Genomic DNA, 26,927 nt, shown 5'->3' with positions numbered 1-26,927 from the left:
CCCCATGTTCTGCAATCCAATCTTCAACCCTTTCATTCCCGTCCGTCTGGATCGATTTTGCCTCTCTTCGGCTTTTGACGGACCAGTCAAGATGCGACGCCTCTCGACGCCTTGTTAACTTGATACATGCACGGGCATCAGAATGATCTGTATACTTTATAAGGACGGCAGGTCCTCTGTTCATCACCTCGAAATCCGCAGCAAGGCTCTAACTCGACGTGGTGAGACTGACGATAATCGTCAGCTGTTCGACCCGTTTTCCCGTTTTCACAATCTTGAACGAGTGCAGCATTCAGTTCCCGTCCGTCATCTTCTTAATTGCTGACCGCCGACGACGTGGCACATTCGAGGTCTCATTCTCATACAAGCATATGTACATACTCCATCTATCTTTGGCCGGACTCTCACCCGAGTCGAGCGAGTCATATCATCCAGTGGACGTGAGGTTTATGAGATGGACCATGGAGAAGAACCCGAAATACGTGAATGGGGCGCGCCGCCGTCTCACTTCTTTCCGTCCAGGTCAAGCCTTTAATTCGCTGGACGGTCTCGTGGAGATTGCACCCTCTTTTGCTCCCAAGTCTCTTCGTTTTCGCTACCATCCCTGCCTGGTACACTATCTTCGCCGCAGCGTTCCATTGCTTTCGCGTCCCTCTTATTACTACTCGTGCTACCAACAAGGGGGTATAACCTTTTGTTTTATCCCCTCCCATCCCCTTCCCTTCCCGCGCCGCTCGGACGAAGCGCCTGCGCTTGTCTGCCGAACCTTCTTCCTCTAATCTTGTCTCCTACGCATGTACATATGTATGGTGAAGGTACCAGTTATCACGTTCATGATCGGCAGTTCTGTTTTCACCCCCATCAAACACAGCAAAACGCCATTTCTCACAGTGACCCATTCTGCTCGTTTTCATTGAAACGGCGTTTTCTGGCAGGCCCAGCAGTTCAACCATTCAAAGGCAACGGATCTTGATCCCCGTGCATCAACCAACAGTCTAGCTGCGGCCCGACTACATCTTGACACCCTGACTAAATCCGGAATATCGCGCGACGAGCTTTTATCCGCTTTCTTGAGGGTTATAATAAGGGGGTGTGTTGACTCGGCCTGCCCCTAAAACCAGCCAAACAGCCATCGACTAACATGAATCAGGAGTTCCTTCGACACTGGTGATACACAGCACATCCTTTTCTTTTCTCACCGCAGGAGCAGCACGCTTCGACAATAAACGACATGAGCCGTCACAACTCCGTATCGACAACCAGTTCGGGGTCATCAGGAAGGGCAAGCATCTCATCAGAGGCAACCTCAACGAGTTCAGTCTCATCCCAGAACACTTACGACAAAAGTACTTCGCCTTCAGTCAAAACGGCACTGTCAGTCCTTGGAGGATTCAGGATCAACAACCAAGGTGCCGCTAAGCCCCAAGGCCCTTACTGGTGCATACCCTGCAATGTCAGTTTCCAGCGCAAGGTCGACTGGATGAGGCACGAGGACGAAGTCCACGACCGACATAAGCGTTACCCCTGCCCGGACTGTAACATCATCTTCTGGGACGCCAGCACCTTCAACCAACATCACAAGAACGCACACGGGTGCAGGACCTGCCCTCACGCTGAGCAAATGGTCCGGTCTACGCAACGGAGGACGGCGTGGGCCTGTGGATTCTGCGGGGCGTTCATGGGCGCCAGTCATCGATTTGTCGACCATGTAGCGAAGCACTACGAAGATAATCACAACAAAGCACACTGGAATCATAGTCTGGTAATCTACGGCCTGCTTCATCAGCCGGTGGTCCACCAAGCATGGAAGGAGTTGTTTGCGCAGTTGTATGGACACATGGCACGCGATGAACAGCCCATCTTGGGGTGGGATGCGCAAACGACGGGACACGCTCGGGGGTTCTTGGAGGGGCAGGCTCCGGGGAAGTTGCAGGATTTGCTGGAATTCTTCAAGGGTGGACGAGAGGAGGCGAGACGGCTTGCGAGGTTAAGTCATGATCAGGCTATCATTCGGTCACGTCAGGGAGTGGCTATTACGGCGATCCGGGTACCTGTTCCTAAGCGATCAACGGTATCAACGGAATCACTCAGGCACAAGTCGATATTGCAGCAGCAGCAGCAGCAGCAGCAGTTCGATAGACGCAACAGCGCCACTAGCGGCAACACCGGATTCCCTCAACCCCGACACCACCAACAACAGCAGCAACACCAAGTACAACCACAACAGGAACCCACATACCAAAAACAACGATCATTCTCTCTCCCCTTTACCACCACCACCACCACCACCACCATCACCAGCTTAGCCCAATTCCCCAACCCACCAACAAACAAATACTCCCACCTCCATTCCCACAGCCTTAAATTCTCCCTACCTGTGGGAACCATCTACGAAACCCCCGACGCAGCGTCGACAACAACGACAGTCGACTTTTTCAAGAACACACTGGCCGCCACCGCGACTATGACGGCTACGTCTAATAGGCAACACCAACTAGATCTTCAAGATCAACAACAACAGCAGCAGCAGCAGCAGCAGCAACAACAACAACAACAAAATCGATTTACGATACCTCCTCTTAATCTTTCCAAGGATGGTTTCTTTGATAACATGGATGTTAAGATTTAGAGTTGGAGCAGTATTACTAGTATGGTGGTGATAGTGAATGATCGGGCATATGGGTTTCCGGTGCCGAGGGTGTTGACAGGGTCGGGGAGTGGAGATGCTGAGGGATGGTGAGCGTGGATGATGGAAACAAAAGTGGTGCGGAATGACGACGAGATCTTAAACAGTCAGGTCATGGGGCAAAATTGGGGAAAAGTGGCAGAGAAAAGGAGAAAGTTTCCCGTATGATGTGTTGTGATGAGATGAGAAGCAGTCTGGAGAAAGCTACGAAAGCCAAGAGAAGTCAGTTCGGGATACTATATTGGATAATACCACTCTTTGAAGATTTATGAAGAAAACCGAACTACTTCTAGCTTGATGATGAATGTCGTAAATTGTCTGCGTTCGTAGTACTGAATTTCCATTGAGTCTGGGAAGTGTCAATTATCACAAATGTCCTGTCTCGTTCCATTCGTGCCTTCCATTTCCTCAACCCTGTACTAGACACGCAATCTCTCACCGCATGGAGAATTCCATAGATGCGGGTGGGTGAACGGGTGATCACCAACCTGAGACTGAAACGAAGCCGCGTCAGCCCCTTTTCAGGTGACTCGATGGAACCAAACTAAAAGTCCGATAATGGAAATCGATACTCACCCCCTCAGTCTGATGGGTACCTCCAGTCCTCGGACAAGAGACGGGTGTGTGCCAACAGTTCGAAATTGGAGTATGGGCGTTGAGAGATCTCAAGGGAACGTCCATCATACGTTCGAGTGATTATCAAGGCAAGTGCGAACGTCTTGGAAGTTCGAGGATTGGGTGCCTTAGGTAACTGCTGGCTGAACCTTCCTCCTCTCCGGTAAGTACCTCTACGGCTACTACTCCACCAACAAGCAAGTGGTCCCGCTCCTGGATGGAATCATAGAAACCGGCACGTGTCAAGGTATCGTCCCGATGTGAGCGGTGCCGGTTCTGTTGGAGCCCAGACGAAACTTCACCTTCGTTTCACGTGGTGCAACTCTACGTTAGTAGTCGCCGCTGCCTTTCCGCTTTCTGCCTCCTCCCGTCCACGTTTCGCTCATGTGGCCGATATGGAGTTCGTCGGGCCCAATCCATATCTTGCCATAAATCCTGGGCGTGGGGGGCGATCGATCGAACTATCGGTTGTTCACCTACCTACTCCTCGACGCTTGTAACAACAGAAGGCAGCCGTCATCGATGCAGTGACTAATATCTCAGGCTGACCTTGACCAGGTGGGGGTGGGAATTGGGAGTCTTGGGACTGCTTCGCTGGCGTGGCTTCGGTCCCGGGATGGGAGGGTTGGTACCGTATCCTCGTGAGGGGATGGCTTCAGGTGTTGATCTTAGCCTGGTCTTAAGAGGCTGGTAACGAAACTCTGGGTTGCGGTTGCTCTTGCGATGGGAAGTAGGGCGAAACAAAAAGGAGTTCTTGACATCTGAGCTGATATAAAAAGGTCTCACGTCTTTCTCAGGATCACAACCTGAAGTTACCAGAGGTAGCTGACTGGAGCCTCGTCCTGGCAGTCGTTTTTTCAAAACCTTCCAAGTGAAACAATCATCACAAATTATTTGAAGAGAAACAGAATCCAAGTAGGAAACTCAACAATCTGTCTGTCCCCAATAGCCATACATGAACTGCTGTCCACTGATATTATCCAAGCAAGGCCTTCAGCTCTCCGCATCTCTGATATACAAGCAGTCTCTTCGTTGGCCTCGCCATAATGTCTCCAACACACGCCATCCACTCCATGGGTAGCAAAAAGCTCCCAGGTCAACGGAGCGCCAATCATCGAAGCGAAACCGCCCCAAGCATCACCACCTACTCTGATGCCAGCCGAGAGAAGCACCAGCACCAGCATCCGCAAACCCAACCCAAGCCACTACAAGAGCAACAGCAACAGCTACAGGACTATCTTGTTGGAAACAGGAGTTGCAAGCCGACAACGACCCCCATCGAGTGTTGGCTGAAGGAAGATATCCGAGAGCAGCCTTGGACTGATCTCCGTGTTCCAGGAAGAAATTTACCACAGTCAGGGGCATGGATTGAGGAGTTATCACTAGAGGTAGTAGAGCTGGATGATCTGACACTGAACCTAGATCTGGAGGAGCAATTACCGCTTTCAACTTTAACAGTGTCGATATTGGGAAGCGAGTCAACTCCCTGCGGCTGAGGCGTCACCATTGTTACCCTCCTCATCATCTAATACGGGGTCTTATTCTTCGTCGTCAATCACAGCGAGAGGTTGTGACGAGGCGGATCTCCGTTCATGTTGCTAGTGGAGGATCTCTGATGGATTCAAACGGCCATCTTAGGTATCGTCTGTCGAACCACTTTGAATGCATTCAATGCTGGGCGTCCTGAGCATGGCAGCGTTTCTTTGAAAGCTTTAGCAAAGGAGTCGAAAAGGGAGATTTGCTTTGAAGAAGAAGAGACGTCCATTTCGGCTACTTCTGAGCGGTAGTGAGGTTGTTGCAGCGGTCATAATGGTTGGATGGCTCATGCTTTGAGATTCCCGCCCATATTTCCACTCTTTTTGCAATACAGCGAGCGACAGAGCCTGCTTTCTTCTTTTTTCCCTGTACTCCGAATCCCGATCTAACACCATTTACAGCCTACGCAGCCCGCGTCTACAATTCGAACTTTCAGGTAGTTAACTACCAATGGCGTTCGTTCTCCTCTCACAATGATCGTAATTCACCGTGCTGTTGTGGTACCAAAGACAGAGCGCACAAAGATCGTGTACATAGAGGTATCCGCAGGTTCGCTACTACTACTTCACTACCAAAAACTGGGTAGTTTCAGGGTCTCAACATGATTGAACCCAAAAATGGCTTCGGACGGATTGACAATGTGACTTGGCACCCAGAAGCTCGAGCGTTTGCACAAAATCCGAGCTGGAAAATGGAATGCGGAATGGAATAGGAAGTGATCAGGAAATATCTCAAGTATATGTGGTTTGACCAGACATATGGTAAAGACTCTGTTTGAGTGATGCGCGTAAGTTGGCTCACCCTTGGTCAGTCACTCGGTAAAGCGTCGAGGAAGAATAAGTAGGTACACAAAGCGTGTCCCAAACCCTGTCGGTTCTCACTCACGACTTTGATCAAGGTCTGAAGCACCTAGCTTCTGTTATCAGTCGTGGGTTTGTCCACGCTCGTTCTTTGGGTTGGGTTGTCGGTGGGCTCCTTAGCCTCGGGAGCACCCAGACCTGATGACAGTAAACTATACGGCTATGCAATCGCCACTAACAGGACTCGGACATGAACATGTGATTCGTTGGTACTGAAAGCTCCCGCGCACGTCAATCATCGGCCGAGGAACTGTGGAAAATGCTCTAGCAACGCGCCTCAGCCATGAATTTCCTGAAGCCAAGATGCTCATCATTGATGCGGAAGGGAAAGGAGGGAAAAAGAGGTGGTGAGGGTTCCGACAAGGGAGAGAGAGGATGGTGACGACGAGGAGGAGGAGAGGGGGAAGGACGGGAGTGTGAAGAATCAGCGAGTGTTCGTTGAGTTTGAAACGGTGATTTGGAAGAGCGAGTGGGGCAAAGATATACGGGGGCTGTGGTTTAATTGATGATGTGCTCCGCCCTTTTCGAAATAACAATCAAGGAGGGGTGCTTGTGAAGGACGAGGAGTAAGAAAGGACTTTTTGGTCGGAAAGAAAGAAAGCTGGTGGTCTGCGCAAGGGTCAGCCTATCTACTGCATACATACATACTGCTGTGGTATCCACCAAATTGACGTGGACCGTATAGAAAAACGTTGCGTGTTCAGCCATCAACTATCGTTAACAGCTGCATGGCGCAGCGGAAGCGCGCCGGGCTCATAACCCGGAGGTCACTCGATCGAAACGAGTTGCAGCTACATGACAATTCTTTTTATCTATTTTGGCTTCTACACGAGCAGCTTCTTCTCCTCGACATCTCTTTACTAACCCTTTTTTCCACTCTTATAATTTACTCTTTTTTTCTTCACGGATTTTTTTTTTTTTTTTTTTTTTTTTTTCCAACAGCGCAAGATCTTGAACCCTTACCCAGTCACAGTCCTAACCGCATTCGACATTGGACGAGTACCCCGACGCCCTGCTTCATGTCGGCGCGCTACGCGGCTGCAGACATGGATGGCACTGCAATGCAGATTAGCGTGGATAAGGGACCTCTTGGTCGCTCCTTGGCGAGTAACATCATGATGAGGGGCAGCTTTCAGGTGATGCTGTTTGGACACCACTCTTTCTTGTCTTGCATTTTTGTAAACCCGTACTCGGGAAGCGCCCAGGTCTTCCATTCTTTGAAATTTGTTTCTCCGTGCAATGGTCACACCATACGAGTAATATCATCTTTGAAAGGTGCGGTGTCGAGTTTGAGGTTCTTCCGTCCGTCATCGAGCTCGTTGAACACAGACCCCAAAGTACATCGCCGGCATGATGTGTGTGTGGATGGGCGGCCAGTGCATCATCGCCATCAGCAAATCGAGAAGAAATGGGCAACACGACAAGCAGGAATCCCGCACCAGCGGAGTGCCATTGGAGTGGGGGAACAGCTCGCTACGGCTGTGGTTGGTTGGCGCCTGGGTTTCACACTGCAGTAGATCAAGACATGGTGTGCTGCTCCAAGGGTTCGGTTCCCGCTTGTGATTGTGAATGTGTGGTGGTACTTCAGAGATAAAGAAAGAGGCAAGCAGCCAACAAGTTCACGAGACCGTTGAAAAGACGAGTATCTTCCGTTCCCCCGTATCTCTATCATTTTCTCTTCTTTCTTCTGCCCACATGATGCATCGCAGAAAGCTGCTGTGGAGAGAGCTCTAAACAGAGCTATCAGGCCGAGAGAACAAAGAACGAAAACCGAAGAAATCGGTAGTGTTGTGTGACGCCGGAAGAATTGGAGTTTCAAGCACTTGTGGTGTCTCGGGCATCGACTCGAACGGAAGCACACCTCTTTAGGTTCACGACGGGGTTACACAAAACGCGCGACGTCTTATCTCGACCTCCAACACGGCCTGTAAACATCAGGGCAAGCCAAAGACAAGAAAGAACAAGGTCGACATATCCAAATCAAGGCCGGAAAGCTGGGACGAAACAGACGGGATGGATGTTCCAACAACAGGCCCCGCCCGTGCAGATACAAACCCTGACCCACCGGACGCTGCCATCATCCCAACTTCAAAACAACAGGACAACCCTCGTCATGAAGAGACAGCAACAGAGACCGCCGCCGAGTCGAGCCTGTTTTCCAAGGCCATTCTCTGGTCGCAATCACAGTGGCAGTCACAACTGACGACGACGCGCGGCAGGTCCGGCAGTAGACCACGACGGCCGCCATCCTCCTCCGGTTCCGTATCTCCGCACCGAATAACACCAAGCGCAACATCACCACCGCCGCCTCTCGCTATCCATACCGGCGATCCCAGCAACACCCACGACGGCAACGTGAATTACTATCATCATCCACTTCCAACCAGATTCGACGGTCGCGGCCATTACAGCCACCGTCGCCTACCTTCGTGTTTTCATGACACCACTTTCGGTCTTACTCAGCCAGACATCAACACTACCATGTCGCTTCTCATAGTAGTCGCCAAGGCTGCCCAGTTCACCGATGCTTTTTTGACGGCGCTGTTGGTCCCTCTTATTCCCACCATCCTGGAAACCAGAGCGGGAGTACACCACAAGCATGGTATGTCATGTTCAAGCTACTGCGCCTTTTCATAGACAACAGTGTTGAACTAACATCTTTTTGCTTTCCAGTGCAGTTTTGGACATCGATCCTTATCTCAACATATGGTGGCACATTCGCAGCGGTATCTTGTAAGTCACCAAACCTCCATCCGGCGACACACACGCAAGCTTCGTCCATGTTGTTACTGACACTTTTGACTGCTGTTCAGCATCCGTCCCCTACCTTACCCGCCAAGGCCCTCTTCTTTGGGTCCTCCTGTTCGGTGGGCTTGCTCTAGCGGCGGGCTCCTTTGTTCTGCTTCAATTCTACCGCAATCTATTCTTCCTCGTCCTCTCACGCGCCCTACACGGTATCGCAGGTGTGGCCATCGCGAGAGCTAGCTCCAGCTTGGTTGCCGGCGTGGTCTTGACTGCCAGCGAAGACGATGGTGAAGAGGATGGAGGCGACGACGAAACTGCTGCTGTCGATGTGCTGACATGGATGACGCCGGCGTTTATCCAGAATTTCGCCATCTCGGTCGGCCCGGTGTCTGCAGGATTGCTGCATGGTTTCTTTGGTGGGCAGGCGGCTGTCTTTACACTGGCTTATGCCGTTATTGCTTTGACGGTTGTGTTTGGAAGTTTCGTAGCGGTGTTACTGCCGCCGGGAAGATATCCCAGGGCAAGAGGCGATCGACACGAGGCAGCGGGTCTCCTTGCCTCTCGAGAAGATTCGCGAAACTATGGAACTCTCTCCTCCGGCGGGGGGTATTCCTCGAGAGAAGTGTCTCCCTGCCATGTCTCCAGCCGATCGATCAGACGGCCCAGCCTAGCGGCCTCCGAAGTTACTGGTACTCAAGAGGGAGTGCTGACGCCATCCGTATTGCGACTTATTGTGCCCATGGGAGGATACATCGCACTTAGCCTGATCGGATCAGCGCTACAAAGTGTGCTACCGATTTTCGTACAGCGAACATTCGAATGGCCCATGGCTGCCAGCGGCTTCGTCTTCGTCCCCCTTTCGGCTCCGGCAGCTTTGGTCGGCCTCTTAACGACCCCGCTTACGGCACGGTACGCGCAGGCTTCTCGATTGCTAACATCATTTGGTTTCATTGCGGCTGCTCCGGCTTTTACTTGTCTAGGCGGGTTGACCCAGAACAAGATGACCGTTCAGACGGCACTACTGGCTACTCTTGGCTGGATCTCTGTAGCCTTCGGTCTCTGCGGTGAGCCGTTAGTGAAGGAGATTCTCGATGCAGTCGCCGGTGGAGAGGATGTAATTGGAACGGGTGGCCTGTCAACTGGCGCAGCAAAGGCTGAAAGTCTACCCAGTCTCGCCAATGCCTGGGGCAGTTTCGTTGGCCCGCTTCTTGTTGTAGCCGTTATGGGAGTTTCGGGCTGGGGAGGGCTGACTACAACGCTTTCATGGGTGTGCGGGTGCGCAGGATTAACCGCATTATTCTTCTTGGGCGGGCTGCTCACCGAAGCAAATTTTGAGAGCGCCGGAACATCGTCAGCAGATTCGTCTGACGAGGAGGCGGCACCTTTGTTGGACAAGGGCAATCCGCCGGACAGGTCGCCTTACTACCAAGATCCACATACAAGCCATAGTGGAGGTCTTGACAAGCTTCATGACGAAATTCTCCATGCACCCAAAACGGAGCAGAGCAACTTGACATCGGGATCGAGCAGCTCCTCCACGACCAAGGCTCGTCGCCGACAATTTAGCGTAGGCAACTTTTCCCTCGCAACCACCACGCAGTCCACGCTACCACCGGGCGAAGGTTTCCAGCCAGACGGCTCAACAGCCTCCCAACTCCGCTTTCAAGCATCCTTCGAGACCGACTTACCGATCCCGGCACGTCTCCAGAACCCCGAGCATCGCCTCCTTATGAAGATGGTTCCTCACCTGCCGGAGACAGATCCGCTCCTGGTTACTGGAAACCGCTACGCGGTTGATCAATCCTCGAAACAGTCAAACAAGAACGGCGACGAAGAATCTGTGGGCTCTAAAAGCAAGAAGCACGTGGTGGTATTCGAAGAGGGCGCGGCCCCGCCTGAGCTGCTCCAAAGCCGACCGCATTACATCGTAGCCATCAATCGCGATGGTTCGCCTGAGGTGTTGTCAAAGGCTGATCCGAAGTTACATGATCTTGCAATGCACATCTCGGAGGAGACGACAGACGAAACGGCCGAGCAAGAGTTACCGGAGGGGTCGAGGCGGTATGTGGTAGTCGTGCTGAACGAAGGTGAGACGGGGCTAGAACTGACTGATTGAGTCTGGATAACGGAGGCCAGGCAACGGCTAGGCCCAGTCATACTCGGAAGAGAAGAGAAGAGAAAAGAGAAGAGAAGAGAAGTATACATACCCGGGGCAGAGTTGGATAAGGCCCTCATTTGTTTCTAGGATTCGGGTTCGCTACGTTTGCATTGTTTGCTCGGGGTTCGATTGCTTTTGGGTGTATCGCGATCCATGTTGGATTTCTTTGTCATTTCTCTTGCCGCCTCGTCTTCATTTCCGTATTTGTCGTCGTTCTACCTATTTGCATTATGTTAGCCAGCAAGATACCTTGAACTGATTCCAGGAGGTTGACATGGAAAGCACCTTGATGACCCTGCATGTAATTGGACAATGGTCCCTGCATGCCCGCCAAAAACCAGGTACAATGAACCGCCAACAGCTCAAGGACCTGCCCCCGTTGTGGCAAACGGTGGGGGATGCGGGGTGTTAGCGTTCCGGCTTGCTGATCCGCTAAAGCTTAACATCGAGGTTGGACCTTATCAATGCCTGCCGCAGTTGCATGCAGTGTAGCTTCGATTCGGGAACCTTCAGGACTGGAAACGTCTTCCTCCCGTTGTCATCTCTTTGCTTTCCCCCACAACTTTCCCACTTTCTTCTCTTGGGTACAGCAGTCACACGATATCGAATACCATCCCCTTATATGCCTGGCATAACTACGTGTATAGTCGAACTCCTCTACAAAACCACTACCAACACGGACAATGGACGAAGACGATCGAGAATACGGAAGCTCCGACAACGAGCAGGACGAGCTCATGGAGGACGCTGATGATGCCGAGAACGACACCTACGGCGAAGACTTTAATGAAGACGAAGAGGAAGAACAAGAAGACCAATACGAGCCCGAGCGAGACCCAGAACCCGAACCGGAAGCAGAACCCTTCGACGAATCCCAAGCACAAAACGCCCACGACCCAAACGCCGCCGACCAAACCACGTCCCAGACAGCTAGACGCGTCTCCGCGACACCTTCAGGCTCAGGATCAGGGGCAAAATGGCGACCAACGATAAGACCAGAGTACATTACGGCTTCCACCTACGACATCGTTCCTACCATGGCTGCCCCACAAGCCACCAGCATCAATGCCATAGCCGTCACCCCCGACATGCGCTACTGGTTGACGGGCGGATCCGACGGCTACATTCGAAAGTTTGACGGCATAGCCACAATCAATGGCAAGCAACAACTCACCGTCGCCCAGAAGCACCCGTTTGTTGACAGTGTTGTCAAGTCGGGAGTGCTCATGAGCTATTGGGACAACCAGGAGTGGACAGGACAGAACACTAGAGATGACGATAGGATTCTGTCTCCGGTATACAGTCTAGCGGTGCACCGTCAGGCCTTGTGGGCTCTGAGTGGTCTAGAAAGCGGTGGCATCAACCTACAGAGCGTGAGGCACGACGAGGGAAAGAGGATACACTGCCTGCGGACGAACGGGCACACTAATGCTGTTAGCGTGTTACAACTGGCGCCTGATGAGAAGAGTGTGCTGAGTGGAAGTTGGGACAAGACGGTGCTGGACTGGGACCTCAACGATGGCTCGGTTATACGGCGGTTCGAGGGCAGCGGTGGACAGATATCGGCCATTGAGTTACGACCGACCTCGGGTGCCCCGATCCCAGCCGAAGCGAGCGATCCCGAGATTATCACGGACACTTTCGAGAGTAACAACTCGAAGCCAGTTTTGAACAGCTTTTTCTCTAATGGCGCGCATGGCGATATGGATACGACGGGGCAATCCAATGCGAACGACGGTGCCGTGAATGATGTCCCGTCACCAGAACATGAGTCACTGTTCGGTAGTCCCGCAGGGTCACTCTTCGGGGACAACGAGACAATAGGCGGTGGGAATGCCTTTGGGGATGATGACGACGACAATGAGTTTTCCAGAGCTATGGGCATGGAACTCGAGGAGGAGCAGAAAAACCAAGGGCACACCGACACAATAATGGACACGAACGCTGCTCAAGGACCCGGGCCCGATGCCATCGAGCCAGCCGAGAACGGGACCATCAACATGGACATATTTAACGGCGACTCTAGTCACACTATGTCAGACTTCGGACACCAACCAGCCGCAAACCCCGAGCAACAAACCCAGCAACAACAAGAACAACAACCACCACAAGACCAGAACCCCATCCCCCCAACTGACCACGAACCCATCCCCTTTGAACCCATCGCCCCAGCCTCCCCCAGCATGGTTGTCAACACAGCCCCTCCTCCCGCCCCGCAAAACGACGACACCCAAACGGCCCCCAACATCTTCATGGCCGCCTCCATTGACGGCACCATCCGCATCTGGGACCGACGGGTCCCCGACCCCGTCGCCCGTATCGGCAACCGGCGCGGCGTCCCGCCCTGGTGCATGGGCGCCTGCTGGTCCGTCGATGGCAACTGGATCTATGCCGGCCGACGCAACGGCACGGTCGAAGAATTCAGTATCCACAAGGCGCGCGGCGGATGGCAGCCCGAGCGCACCCTGAAATTTCCCAACGGCAGCGGAGCCGTCAGTTGCGTGCGGCCCATGGCCAACGGGCGACATATTATCTGCGCGTCGCACGACATTTTGCGGTTGTGGGACTTGCAGGGCGAGACGCAAGCGACGAAGCATTCCAAAGTACCTTTTGTGGTTGTCCCCGGTCCCCCTAAGGCGGGCGTCATTTCAAGTCTGTATATCGATCCCACGAGCAGGATCATGATCTCGGCGGCAGGGACCAGGGGGTGGGATGGTACGTCGACGGAGGTGTTAATTGGGTACGAGATTTCACCGGTGAAGTAAGAGGACAACGACGAGTGTCGCGAGAAGGAAACTTGGCAGGAAAGATCACAAAGGAAGTTGGAAAACGCTGTGGTATTGGGTTGTCTTCTTTTCTTCGGTCCTTTCATTATTATCGCCTTCTTCCTAATTTGCCGGACATCCTTTCTTTCTACTACGATTTGCTTCCTGACTTCGCTGTGGAGGGTTCAAGTTTTCTTCGAAAAGTCAGTCAGTCAGTCCACAGCAAGCTAGATGGATCGATGGGCCAAAAGACCTATATTCATTACGTCACCTTTGTGCTTTTCTGTCAGGTTGAAATTCTTTTTGTCTAGTCATACTCATCCTGTCTGGGCCGGCGTTCTATGTTTATTTCGGTAGCGGTTGTTTATACCGGTCCCATAGCCAAGTATGCAGCGGTACCTGTATCTTTTGATAAAAGCATACCAGAAACCCAGATCTCATCACCCACATCATCCACTCCACCACTCCTGGTTCAACAACAGGGACCAAGAAGCAAAAGACGGTCAGGATTAGCAGATGAAAGAGAGACAGAAACTACAAAGCAAGATTGCACCACACCTTAAAAAATAAAATAAAAAATAAAAATAAAGAAGAGATATACAATACTTGGGATTCGCTGGTCGTCACCTACCCAACTACCAGTCAGGCTTATTTTCACTGCCAATGCTCGCCAAAGCCAGACAATGGCGGCTATCAAAAGCTTATTTCACTGCCCCAGAAAGGCGCAACACATTACCTATCTTCTCTTAGTTGGGTTGGCGACGTCCTTTACATCAGGCCTGATGTTAGCATGCCACACCAACATTTCGTCTTTCAAGGATCAAATGCAGCTTTGATGCTGAAATGGAGGACATGCCAAAAAGGCAACCAGACGGTTCACTTCGGTATCGTTTATTTTGATATCAAGGCTTCCAGCCTCGCTTCGAGCCAAGCCCTATACACGTACAGAAGATGCCCTAGTAGATGCAACCCCCAGAAAATGCAAGTCCATACCAAGGTACATAGTAAATGCAACTGGCCTGGCGGCCTGGATTCACCTATTTGTATGTGATTGGGACCCTATTAAATGCAAAATGTCTAGTAAATGCAACTTTTCCCGATCCTCTCCAAAGAGCCTGGATTAGTTGCATTTACTAGGGTATCTACTGTACCAGAGGGCGGGGATGCTGACACGGGCCCCCACATTCTTCCTTTAAAAAACATCACACACATCATTGACCAAAATGAACAACAACACAAACGCATATCCTTCTATAGTCCCTACAACTAACATTTTATCCGTTACATATCTCATTCATCATAAAAGACCGCGGCGGAGCACCACCGCTCAACAATCAAGTCCCATCGAGGACGCCCAAGCGACCCAACAAGTCACCAGCAACCAGCACGCTGGATACGACCAGGAGATGGAGGTTGACTTCCAATCCGTTCCTGGCCAAAGTGTTGAGGCCTCTACAGCCAGCGCATCGCACAGTCACTCGCATGTCGAGAATCATGCACAGGCCTCTGTAAACTTCTTCATATCTCGTCATCTCACACCACAGAACAATCATTTCGCCAACTCAATTTGAAACCTCATCCGCGACGAGGGATCTGCGCACTCAGTGTTAGCTTCCAACTAGGCAAATATTCACACTCAGGAAGGAATCCATGCTCACATTGCGTCTGCTCATCGCTCGCTCCTCCAATTGTCTTCACGTTGGAAGTGATCATGATTGTCTTCGCAATGCTGGGTGTGCCCGCCTCGTCCATGACAAACAGCATCCAGTACCCAGGGATGACGATGCCGAGGTCATTGGGGATGTGCACATGGTAGCGACCGAACACCGGCATACGCCTCCTGAAATGGAGAGGAACACGACGCTGGTCGGTGTTGACGGTGTGGGTAGCGCTGCCGAGGCGGACCAAGGAGGCAGATGCGATGCGGCGGTTGGTGTGGAATTTCAGTTTCCCTCCGACTTCGATGGTATCGGGCAGTTCGGTGGTGATCTCGGGACGAGATCGTTCTTCACCGTTCTCTGTCAGGAGATAGGGCGGCGTGAAGATCTGGGCGTCGTAGTGGTTGGCGGAGCAGTTGCCGCAGAGACCGCCGCCGCCGTTCAAGATTCGGCCGTCGGGCAGCAGGATTGAGAGGGTATGGTAGACGCGGACGACGTTGTTCTGGGAGAGCTCGGTGAAAGTGTTTGTCTCTGGATCGTACAACTCGGGCACGAACTGCACGTTCTCCTCGTTGAAAGCGATACCGAAAGTCTGGCCTCCGGCAATGAAGACCTTGCCATCTGGGAGGACGACGGAGGTGTGGAAGACGCGCTCGGAGTGCATCTTTCCCCCCTGGCCGGCAGCCCGCACGTCTGGGTTTTGGCCTGGTTCGCCCAGAGTGATGACATGTGCGTTGCTGGTAGCCCAGGACTTGTCGTAGTCAGGCGAACCTCCGATGGTGAGGATCTTACCATTCACAGCATCGAACATGACAGCGTTGCCAGACATGGAATCATCGTCCTCGCCACGCTCTCCGGCTCCCGTGAAGTTGCCGTCTCCTTCCACGTAGTACCAGTTCATAGCTTTGCTAGGACCGGCCTGGAAGACGCTGTTCTTCTTCCACCCGAAGAGCCAGCCGTGGTTGTCGGCTCTCCATGGCCCCTCCATGTCATCCGTCAGCATCGGCTTGACTTTGGCACCGGGCAACATGGTCCAGTTCCTGGTGGCAGGGTCATAGATCTCTCCATCTTTGGCGATGTTGGAGCCTCCAGCCCAAGAGCCACCAATGACGAAAACCCGTCCATCGGCGAGGGTAGTGGAAGCCTGATACCCACGACGGAGGTGCATATCAGGACCCTTGATCCACTTATCCAGTTCACCATCGTAGAGACTGGTCGGGGAGGCGTCATTGCCGCCAGTCACAACCATCATGCCGGTACCATCGATGGAAATTCCGGGGCAGAACATGTCGTGCTGGGTGTTGGTGACAATACGCTTGGAAACCTCTTTGGTGATGGGGTTCCAACGGGCCATTGCAGTTTGACCACCCGGTGTGGAGTGGAACTGATCCGAGGCCCAGGATGACCAAAGGACGATGTTACCAGACTTCTCCTGAGCCCCAGCAACAGGCACGACAGGGAAGTCAATGGTCGGTCCCCAGAGACCATTCTTGGGGTCCCGAGGGATGGTATACAGAGTGGCGTAGAGGTTCAGTTCGGAGATGCCAATCCATGAGGACTCGGTGGCTTCAGCGTTGGCAGTGAGCTTCACGTATCGGGCAGATGTGGGCTCGAAAGCAGACAGGCGCTGTCTGTTGGAGTTGGGCCACATGCCATAGGCGATGGGACCCTCCCAGTTCTTGTTGTCCATACTGACCCAGATCTCGTGGTGAGTGATCAACCCATCCTTCCCAGTGTCAATCGGCGGCAGGATGACCAGGGCGCTGACTGAGTAGTGGTTCTTGAGGTCAACTGTGATGCTGATGTGGCTCTTGAGATGGCTGATAGGGCCGCTTCGCCAGGAAGTGGTGTTGGAGCCGTCGATGGCATTCTGACACGGATAGTCGCTGTCCTCGCTGCTGCATGTCAAGGTCCAGTCTTCCCGGGAAATGCGATGACCTTTGTGAGGAGGCGATTCATCGAGGAAAGTTGGTACCCAAGACGGCTCGTCGACAGGGCCATAGCCAGAAACGCGTTCTTGGTTCATTGCTTCGAGCAAGTAAGTGCCCATAGCATTCACGCCTTCGAGGGAGGCTCAGAGGAGGAGCCCAGCCCATTGCAACTTCATTACGGCGGTCCGGTTGAAGTGAATGGGGAATGAGAAGAGGAGGAAGAAAGTGTGATGTGGAAGTCCCGCTGGTCTAGGAAATGTCCCTAACGGATGGAAGAGCGCGAATATAAGAACAGAAAACAGCAGTACGGAGTATCCGCCCAGCAGACCGCACCCCCGCTCGTCCGTCAACCTATGATCTAGAGATTATCAGCATGCCAGTGACGAAGAGTGGCCCAATAGGCTAGCATAACAGGATATTCCAAGTGGCAAAGCAAAATCGTCATCTCATTGAGGTGAGGTTGAGCACGACTGGAGCCCGGGATGAGGAAACTCTCCACTCAGTCGATGTGGAGGTTGGATACATACGTAGACTCACTTCGGCATGCGATATATCGACGGCATCCTTGGAATCATGGACAGACCTGACGCAGTGCCGGGGCTTGAGATGCAGCGTTTTCTTCGCTAGTAAACATTAAAGCAACAGCGTGGTAGCAACTTCCAAGTCACATTCGCCGTGCGGGACTCTTCAGCTCTCGCAAATCCGTGGAGTCTTCCAAACTCGGGTTTTCAGCCGGTCCACGATCGACAAGAAAAATAACCCGCGATCAACATAAAGTCCACCTTTGGACCCCTGGACCCCTCAGTTCAGCTGAACCGTGGGCTACCATCACGGCGCGCTTGTCTTGACGTGGAGGTGCATATGCGGGTGAAGGTGAAGGTTCCTTGAAATCGCGCGATCGGCGTCTCTGATATGCGCAAGGAGTTGAGCTGAGTTCATGTTGCTGGGTGCAAAGACGTCCACGTCCTTACTTGAGGTGGGCCTCTTTTGTATTGTGCTCCAAGATGTGTTCGACTGCACATGGCTAGTTACCTCTAGATGTGAGCTATCGATTATGTACCTGGGTCTATAGTTCACGAGCCCCAGTGCTTTCTTTTTGGGTAGGGGGATCGTCGACGTCTATCGTTATCCGGCCAGTGACAGTGGATGCCGGGTGTAGATCCCAGATCCATTTCTGTGCAAAAAAAGGTGGATCTCGAAGTTATCGAAAATCCTCTTGTCGTTCCCCAGACAACGCGGGGGGGTTGCATAAGAAATCCACCAGATATGCATACCTTGACGAAGATGGTAATCCCGATGAACCTCTCGTGGGTACAAGAGGATCCATCTTGACACGATCGACAGAGAGCTGGTTGGTGCCTTGAAAGGTTTGCTTACTGCAGAAGCACCTATGCCCAGTCAAGATCGACTTCTGCAAGGTCCGGAACTGAACCGCCCTATCCCTTTAACGGTGAAAATTGACCATTTTGTGCCAAGACCAAAAGTGGCCAATCGGTTGGCCGTATTTTATCCACAGCTACAGCTGTACCCATGCAGCTACCTCGATTTTCCCAACATTTGCAGCACTTTTGTCACTGCAGGAAAAATGCGACCTAAAGTGGAGAGATCAGGGGTCAAATCAACCAATATTCTTCCAGAACTTGCTGGCTAGCGCTGCTTGGCCGCATCAACAAAGTCGCTAAGTACTGCAAGTCGCCAAAGTCTTGGCACAAAATGGTCAATTTTCACCGTTAAAGGGATGATGTTCTTTGAATTAGTAGTGAGTTTCACTTTCAGCTCTGGCCAGAAGATCCATACGTAGAGGTAGCCGATGCTTTGGATCAATGGTTAGTTGATATCCGAGATGACGAGGTACGACGAAGATCTGCCTATGCGTAGCGACTTGCGGGGCGGCAGGTAGAACCGATCAACTCTTGCGGACTTTGGAGGTCCGATCGACGAATTATCTCAACTGAATTACCGAGTATGAAGTATGTGCTGCGGGTTGAGGGGAGCTCATGTCGAATAGTCGGTCCTTGTTCGGTGCGCGAGGTGATAGACTTTGTGGAATTCGGGGTTGGCGACCCCAGAAGCCGATACGAGGAGCTTGTTTCTTGGACTGTTGTGTAGCGTACTCTAAACACTTATTAATATTGTGCGCCTCCCGGGCAGTTCGAGCTCGGTTTGTTGACCTCAATCATCATTGTTCACAGTCACCATGAGTTGGGTTGCGAGGAAAGCCAATATTCAGGGTGATGTCTGGTAAGTCTCGCTAGACTGCACATTCTTTTGAGATGTCATGGTTTGCTGATTCTTCTTCCCATTAGGCCCGGCCTGCCAAAAAGGTTCCAGACCTTCCTATTCTTCAAGATCAGGAAGCCAGATGAATTCAAGACGCGACTCCGATCTTTCGTGGATGAACATATCACCACCGCCCAGGAGGCTTGTGACATGAAGAACCAGATCTTGGAGGCAAAGACACAAGCTCAGAAGCATGGTGTCCCGGCCAAGATTCTGCCCTTGCCAGGCGTTAACATTGCCTTTGCCTCGACTGGTCTAGCAGCTGTAAGTCATACCTAGCCAAGGCGCCGTGCTAGAGAGACTCGCTAACTGATCACATTAGCTGGGAAAATTCACCTTCAACGAGGCCGCCGTCAAGAAGGACAGAAATCTATCCAAGATCTTCAAGAAGAACCAGCTCCGTGGTGGCTTGTTCGGGAAGGGCATGTATGACGACCTGGTGGGTGAGGGCTGGGACGAGCCGAAAGAGCTTCGATCACAGTTCAAGCCGTCTGCGGGAAAGCGGCTGATTGATGGCGTGCTGATGGTTACGGCGAGTCGTGCGGAAGACCTGAGATACAAAGTCCTTCGCGTCAAGGAACACTTCCAAAAGGAGCCGGGCAGTGATGATCCTGATACTGTTCGGTTGAGCAATGACCCCTGCCTTGACTTCCCGTTCACCAACCATGGTAAAACTCGCCCTGAAAAGGGCAAGGAACAGTGAGTCTGCTTTGTACAATTACCTATGATGATGAGCACGGACTGACCGAGTTTTTCAGCTTCGGCTTCGAGGACGGCATTAGCCAGCCCTTGATTGAGGGATTGGATGAAGTGGCGCCCAAGGGCAAAGAGCCAAAGGCTGTCAAGCCAGGGTAAGGTGTTCCGGAGCTTTTCGGTATTGAATATCGGAACTGACAAAGGGTATTCGGATTGCAGATTGATCTTCGCCAGACACGAAGGCGACGATATGAACCAGCCGGAATGGGCCGAGGACGGCAGTTTCCTCGTGATCCGTGACCTTCAACAGCTCGTCCCTGAGTTTGAGAAGTAAGTTTTCTACGCGTCGGGAGTAGAGTCAGTCAGTACTGATTAAACACAACTTCAGGTGGCTCGAAGACAACAAACACAATGCGCCGTTCGCCGCGGACTCCGATGATCCGAAGGAAAAGCTTGCAGCGTATCTGATGGGCAGATGGAGGAACGGTACGTGTCCATCTATCAAGTCCCAAGCTCATTTTGCTCATGAACATTCACAATAGGAACCCCCGTCGACGAGAACCCTCACCACGACAAAGACCCAAACCTTTTCCGATCCAACAACTTTGACTTCCACCCTGTCGACAAGCACGAAAGATGCCCCTTTGCAGCTCACATCCGCAAGATGCGGCCCCGCGGCGACCTGAACCACGATCACGCGGTTATCATCCGTCGTGGCATCTCCTACGGAGACGAAGTGACGCCTGAAGAAAAGACCGCACAGAAGTCTGATGACGCGAAAGAGCGCGGCTTGATGTTCGTGTGCTACCAAAGTGACATCCGCAACGGATTCAACTTCTTGACCACCCGCTGGGCTAGCAACCACCACTTCCCGGACCGCAAGGCGAACTTTGTTGGCGAGCACGGTCCCGGTATCGATGCCATTGTGGGCCAGAGACTTGCACACCACCCGGAGCGCTCTATCGGTCTGCCTGATGGTAAGCATCCTACTGAGGCGCGTATTGGACTCGACCGCTGGGTGATCCCACGAGGTGGTGAATACTTCTTCACGCCATCCATCAAGGCACTGAAGGAGTATCTGACTGGCCCCCCTGATTACCCGCCAGAGCTTGCCGGCCCTTGAGAGTTGTTGTCTTTTAGGGAGCAGACCTGTTAGCCAGATGACGAATCTGAACCATGAGCAATTCATCAAGAGGGTGAACGTATCCATCCAGACTGAAAGTCCACCGCTATATCACCACCCTGGCCGTTCCCGCGTCTATACAAATAGGACCTGCGTAGTCAGCTGTCGTAGGTAATTTATCGCGCTCTAGACGCAATATACTCGGGACAACCTCCGTATCTAAATCATGTATCCTCTTCCAAAAGAAGGCGAGGTAGAAACAAACGGGGCTAGTAATTATAGGAAAGAAAAGAAGCATGCCGCTTATCTCATGGTCACCTCTTATCGCTTATCGCTTATCAGATCTCCAGTACTAAACCATGCGAAAATCGCCCAGGACGGCGATGTAAGCTTCGAAGATGATGTGGCGATGCTAAGGGACTACTGTCTCATCACCGCGGACGAGACAGAGGACTATGGAATGTGGCCGAGAAGCTGTTTGTACAAGTGATGGAGACTCGCAAGGCGAAGCTCGGGGCCGATCATCCCGACACGCTGAGCAGCATGGCCAACCTGGCGTCGACGTACAGGAACCAGGGCCGGTGGGAGGTAATTTATCTATAGGAGAGCGGACGAGATTCCGAGTTTTCTACTATTTATAATCGTATGTGCCTATCGTAGGCTTCACATTAGCTTAAGTCCATTCATTGCCGTTGGGGTGCGATATAGACGGTTAATACTAAGTGAAGTTTATATGAAAATCAAGCAACGAAGCAATAAACTATGATACTATCATATTACATCACTCCTGAACTACATAGACCCTTTTTGATATTTGTCCTCGCTCTACCTCCTCATTCTACCTCCTCGACTATGGCCATGAGAGCCACATCATCTCATCAAGCAACAGGGGAACAATGCCTTGAAAGATCATATATGCTGTCACCGTTAGGCTTGCCTTAGTTGTGGTGACGTTGAAATTCGTCGGCCAGGGTAGACAGGGCTGGGAGGTATATCGATCTGGGCTGTGAGGGGTGAGAAGAAGGGCTGAGATGGAAGCGGCGAAGATAATTAGGCGCTTGACCCATGTTAAGTAAAGCGAGTGATTGGGAGGTTGCTTAACGGCGGGGGCTTCGCTTTTGGACCTTGGGTCCATCTGATATTGTATACGGGTCCAGTCACCACCAAGCAAGAAAATGAGCAGCTGCTGGCTCCTTTACCTAGAATCTAAATAATTGGTTTCCTCCCGCGGATTTTCCAGGGACGTCGAGAGCGCACCGGACACAACAGAAGTGTCGGGCTCTTCCGGCCATTGAAACCTATCTCCAGACAGACTGTTTTCAGGGTGATAGACCGTTAAGAAGAAAAGAGAACTCTGCCTGGGCCCCCCGCCGTCGTCTCCGCGTGCAGTTGCGTTGCCGTGCATCTCCTTTGCCGCCATTGAATGTCCACTTCCTTTTCTCTTGTCCTCTTTCCCTGCTCACCTCCAGCTGACAGAGACATCGTCGGTGATCCAGACATAAAAGAGATCCCAACCACCTTAAAACGGATGCCCTTGCCTTTGTAAGATTGACGGTCTAGGTTATCGTCATAATGTTCTCTGAACATTGCGATGGTGTGGTCAGAAGCCGGGGAGAGGCCAATATCGCTTAAACACACGCATTCCCCTTGAGCCTCAGGAGTAGCGACTCCCTATTCGGGTTCCTCAAAGTCAATCAACCAGTCCTCTTCTCCATCATTCTCCAAATCTCCTATTGTCTGTTTCATATTAGTCGCAGAGACGGCATAGTCGTCTTGCTCTAGTTGAATTAGAAGCTCAGGCTGAGCGATAGGGGCGATGTTGGGGAACTGATTCAGTGTGGGCGCAAAGATTGGACCAGCACCAGAGCCAGTACGCAAATGGCTCCCAGAACCAGCCGTCACAGCGGCTGTGGTGGTCATGGCCGGCAAGTCGCTTAGAAGCTGGAGGGTTTGAGTGATTATTGGACCAGCACGAATACGAGTCCCGGAAGCCGTGACGCCTGTTGGCATCCATTGATCTTGCACATGATGAGTCTGGCTGAGCCACTTCTCGTTCCTCTCTGCAAGTTCTTCGTCAAGCTTTCTGTCCTGTTGCTGGATCACGGCTTCGGCATTCTTCCAATTGTCACCAATAGGACGCAATGGCAGCTCCCCGAAATGACTATAAAGCCCACGACCAGGACTTCCCGTCGATACAATACTTTTGCGCTTGACTGGCTCCTCATGCCCAAAGTCGTGAGCGCCATGCTGGAGTAAAAGAGATTCGATGGTCTTGCCCTTTGGTGAGTCTGTACCTTGCCTCTGCGCTTGCTTGACCGACGCTTTTGCTTGCCTGAAGCGCTCACAGTCGTGGAAACATCTTTCACCGCAAAGGCCGTGGCAAGGATGCCCACATTCAGGAACGATCTGGAAACATGGGCTGCTGCAGGGAAGATTTTCATGCGCGGTAGCATGACATCTCAGAGTGCAAGGATGGCCGCAAGGCCTAGTCTCTCGACACCTTTCGTGACAGCCACCAGTATTGTCAGCCCAGTCCTCTAGCTCCTTGATCCAGATTTCATTTCCATGATTCTGACAGACCAGAGGAAGCCCAAGCTCTCGGTTGACCATGCCCTGATCGGCGAATCTATTGAAAATGAGACCCCATAGAAACGATGATTCGGTTTTAGCCTCGAGTAAGTTATTGACGTTGCCGAATATGTAGAACCCTTGCCGAGCGCGACTGATAGCAACCACAGCTCGGTGTGGGTTGTCAAGAAAGCCAATGTTGCGCCCATAGACTGGGTCAGGGCTACGCACCAGGGACAAGAGAACAACATCATTTTCTTCACCCTGGTACGAGTCCACTGTAAAGACGTTGAAGTAACAGCCAGTGAGCGATGGATGCCCTTTTAGTCTTCTCAAGAGTAGACTTCGTTGGCCCCTATAGTATGTCAAAATGGTTATCTTTTCACTAGACACACCATTAGACACAAGATACACAAAGAAAAGGGTGATCATCTCAGCCTCTTGGTCGTTGAGTTTGCTGTTGTCAGAATTCGTTCGCTCAATCCATTCGTGATCGAAAAACCAGCAATTGCGCCCACCCATCCCAGGGACATCCGGACGTGCTTGCGGAGATTGGACACTGGGGTGGTCGAGTAGGTTATTATAGAATGGAGAGACTATGCGTCTCAGCTCCGGCCTCATGCGGCGCTGTTGATTGAGCATGATGTGATTCATTTTAAGGTTAATGAGCCTTTCAAACAGAGAGACGTTCAAGTTGTACGGATGTTGACCGAGCCATCGAATGTCGCATCTAGGCGACATCTGTGCATGGTCACCAACCAGAATGAGCTGCTGAAGGGAAGGGTACAGGGCCGAGGTAATGTTTCCTTCCCTTGTTTCGGCAGCTTCTTCGATAAGCAGGGTATTGGGCTGTAGCCCCGCCAGAAACGCGCGGTATTTCGTAAGGCCGGTTGTTGTGCAGCCGATGACCGCAATATCTTGTGAGAAGGCCATGTCAATATCTTGCCGGGCTTTGAGTGCTCTGCGCTGCTTGCATATCTCAACGTATTTGGCCAGCAGCCCAGCCAGCGTCGGAGTGGTTGCTTGCACCAGTTTGGACTGGAGATGCTGGTAAACTGCACCCCTCCAGTCTTGGGGTATATCAAAGAGGTTATCATTCTCTCTGAGCAAGCGTTGTGCACGATGATTCCAGCTTTTGAAGTGTCCAGGCTCTCTGATCCACGATACACGGTCAGTTTTCTTCAACGTAGATACGACTGGACCATAAAAACATCGGGTAATCGTTAAACTTACTTTCCGGTCCATATATGCATCAATTTGATTTCCTTGCCGTTTATCCTGTCTGCGTCTTCTTCATCGTACGCGATGTTCTCTACGTCGCGCTCATAATCGAAGTCCTCGTCAGCTTCCAATGTTTCGGATATGAGAGGTTGCCTGTCGCGAACGATCCGAGCCGGAATTCGTGAGTCTCCCAACCATAAGGAAAAGGGACCAAGCTTCTCCAACTCCGGGCTTGTCTCCATTTCATCATCGTACAAAGACTCCAGCTGCGCTTCGGTAATGATGCCATGTGCATGAAGCTGGCGTGGGTCGATGAGACTGTCCCCAAAAACACTGTTAACCAGCGCCTCTACTCTGTCGATGTTGGTATGACGGTCATCCTCCAGTTCCCTGAACCGCTTTCCACCCCCACCACGGGAGCATTTGCGGCGCATCTCATACAAGCTGTAAGGCCTCATGTCTTCTCTCTCACTTCTTGAGCCAAGACGCAGAATCTTTGCGTTCGCCTCAAGACAATGGCCAAGCAGCTGATCCAAGGCATGATTTGTCTGCGCAGCGACAATGAGGGGCGGGTTGTGTCCTGGACGCTTCCGGCGACTCGCAAGCATGACTTTGATTGCCTCCACCGAGGTAAAAGTTTTCCCCGTTCCTGGAGGGCCTTGGATAATGGCAAGCTCCTTGGAGACCATTCGATGAAGAGCGGATAGTTGCGAGGCGTCGAGAAAGCTGATACTTTCCACATCTTTTAGGAGGAGTCCAGAGAGTACATTGAACTCGCGCAGGGATTTGAGCTTCTCAAGGTCCGCAAGGGGTTGGCGCACAACAGAAGAGAAGTCCATAATAGGGCTTTGGTATATGAAGCGTGGTGTCTCATTTTTCCTGTGACTGCCGGTGATGTACTTGTCGATAGGAGTACTAAGTTAAACATGATTAGCCTACATGATACATTCAAGCTTTGATTTCGATTGCGATACATACTCTGCCTGCGCAGCCAGTTGCAGGCCGACCAATGAATGACGCGAGGATTCAAAATAGCCGTGTTGGGCCTCAATCATAACAAGTTCAAGATCACAATCGAAGACGGCATCTTCTGGGTTGCCCCACATGAGATCGACGAGTGGAGGGGTTTGATCAAGTCCAAGTAAGTACGGCCTTTGGGCAACCACGGCGACCTTGCAGATGGTCTTGAACTTGTCGGCTTTGGTGGTGAGGGCAAGAAGACTGCCGGGTTTTAGGCGACCGGACTTCAGCCATTTGATGGCTCGCTGCGGCATGAACTCAACACGCGCAAGAGGTCCTAGTGTTGTCATAATGTACGACTTGATGCGAACCTGGGTATAAACGAACATGTGCTGATCGTCATCCTGGCGCAGTCCGTGGTTGTTGTTGTAGATGTAGTTATTGACTGCGAATCGCAAACCTTCAGTGCCCTCGCGACGAAGGATCTCGTACTGAGCCTTCAAGTAGTCCTCTTTGGATTTCCAGGGCTGCCTTACATCATTTTCAGGCAGACCTTCGGCCTCTTTCTGGAGCAGGAGGATTTCCTTGGCCGTGGGAATTTCGGGTTTCGACTTCCATCCGTCTCCATCTTCAAGCTTGACGAAAATATTGCTACGGACGATCTCGTCTCTCTGTGGAGACCTGTGTCAGCAATACGGTTGACAATGAAAGGATGTGAGTTTAGTACCGTAGCGCTCAGTTGAATCCACTCGTCGCGGTTGGCCATGTTGAGTGCGTGATGCGTAAGTGATCGCATCAGGCCAGACCAAAGCGGGCGCCGCTGAGAGGATGAGGAAATGGAGATCGAGACGAGACACCCGTCCAATGTTGAAGATGATTAAGTAATCGTGGCAGACAATGCCCAAATACCAGTGGACTTAAAACAAGATGGACGCCAAATGTAAGATTGGAGGAAAGAGGAGTGGAGGGGAACGAGGAAGCAGAAATGCTTCAACTCAAGATTGTCGGGCAAGTAACGGATGTACTAATATCCGACAAGCGGCCATGAACTTCAACAGGGTAAAAGTGTCAACGCCGACGACGGCAGCCTGAAATAGAGAAGCTATAAAAGTGGGAAAGGTACTT

At 51.8% G+C, this 26,927-nt stretch overlaps 7 protein-coding genes across 7 annotated transcripts; 5 read left to right on the top strand and 2 right to left on the bottom strand.

Annotated features, from left to right (window-relative positions):
- Positions 1–1,231: 1,231 nt before the first annotated feature.
- On the top strand, positions 1,232–2,629 carry NEUTE1DRAFT_149906 (uncharacterized protein; the record flags this gene model as incomplete). Its single annotated transcript, XM_009857697.1, has 1 exon — positions 1,232–2,629. One exon carries the CDS (start codon positions 1,232–1,234, stop codon positions 2,627–2,629), a length of 1,398 nt encoding a protein of 465 aa, XP_009855999.1.
- Positions 2,630–4,347: 1,718 nt separating this feature from the next.
- Positions 4,348–4,797, top strand: NEUTE1DRAFT_114328 (uncharacterized protein; the record flags this gene model as incomplete). The annotated part of the gene is made up of 1 exon (XM_009857696.1): positions 4,348–4,797. The coding sequence occupies one exon, from the start codon at positions 4,348–4,350 to the stop codon at positions 4,795–4,797; it is 450 nt and encodes a 149-aa protein (XP_009855998.1).
- A 3,381-nt stretch (positions 4,798–8,178) lies between these two features.
- NEUTE1DRAFT_125861 (uncharacterized protein) lies at positions 8,179–10,643 on the top strand (the record flags this gene model as incomplete). The annotated part of the gene is made up of 3 exons (XM_009857695.1): positions 8,179–8,299; positions 8,371–8,430; positions 8,511–10,643. 3 exons carry the CDS (start codon positions 8,179–8,181, stop codon positions 10,556–10,558), a joined length of 2,229 nt encoding a protein of 742 aa, XP_009855997.1.
- A 640-nt stretch (positions 10,644–11,283) lies between these two features.
- On the top strand, positions 11,284–13,529 carry NEUTE1DRAFT_90540 (uncharacterized protein; the record flags this gene model as incomplete). Its single annotated transcript, XM_009857694.1, has 1 exon — positions 11,284–13,529. One exon carries the CDS (start codon positions 11,284–11,286, stop codon positions 13,363–13,365), a length of 2,082 nt encoding a protein of 693 aa, XP_009855996.1.
- Positions 13,530–14,603: 1,074 nt separating this feature from the next.
- On the bottom strand, positions 14,604–17,061 carry NEUTE1DRAFT_71845 (galactose oxidase precursor; the record flags this gene model as incomplete). The annotated part of the gene is made up of 2 exons (XM_009857693.1): positions 14,604–14,958; positions 15,024–17,061. The coding sequence occupies 2 exons, from the start codon at positions 17,047–17,049 to the stop codon at positions 14,915–14,917; spliced, it is 2,070 nt and encodes a 689-aa protein (XP_009855995.1).
- A 2,082-nt stretch (positions 17,062–19,143) lies between these two features.
- On the top strand, positions 19,144–21,366 carry NEUTE1DRAFT_125857 (uncharacterized protein; the record flags this gene model as incomplete). Its single annotated transcript, XM_009857692.1, has 7 exons — positions 19,144–19,195; positions 19,261–19,498; positions 19,557–19,933; positions 19,993–20,085; positions 20,150–20,260; positions 20,319–20,416; positions 20,473–21,366. The coding sequence occupies 7 exons, from the start codon at positions 19,152–19,154 to the stop codon at positions 21,051–21,053; spliced, it is 1,542 nt and encodes a 513-aa protein (XP_009855994.1).
- A 1,358-nt stretch (positions 21,367–22,724) lies between these two features.
- Positions 22,725–26,568, bottom strand: NEUTE1DRAFT_114324 (uncharacterized protein; the record flags this gene model as incomplete). Its single annotated transcript, XM_009857691.1, has 5 exons — positions 22,725–23,899; positions 24,017–24,774; positions 24,855–25,757; positions 25,821–26,473; positions 26,530–26,568. The coding sequence occupies 5 exons, from the start codon at positions 26,566–26,568 to the stop codon at positions 22,725–22,727; spliced, it is 3,528 nt and encodes a 1,175-aa protein (XP_009855993.1).
- Between the last annotated feature and the right edge of the window lie 359 nt (positions 26,569–26,927).

Source organism: Neurospora tetrasperma (assembly GCF_000213175.1).
Source record: "Neurospora tetrasperma FGSC 2508 unplaced genomic scaffold NEUTE1scaffold_81, whole genome shotgun sequence".
Classification (NCBI taxonomy): domain Eukaryota; kingdom Fungi; phylum Ascomycota; class Sordariomycetes; order Sordariales; family Sordariaceae; genus Neurospora; species Neurospora tetrasperma.
Note: the sequence above shows the minus strand (reverse complement) of the source record. Positions and strands in the feature narration are given on the sequence as shown.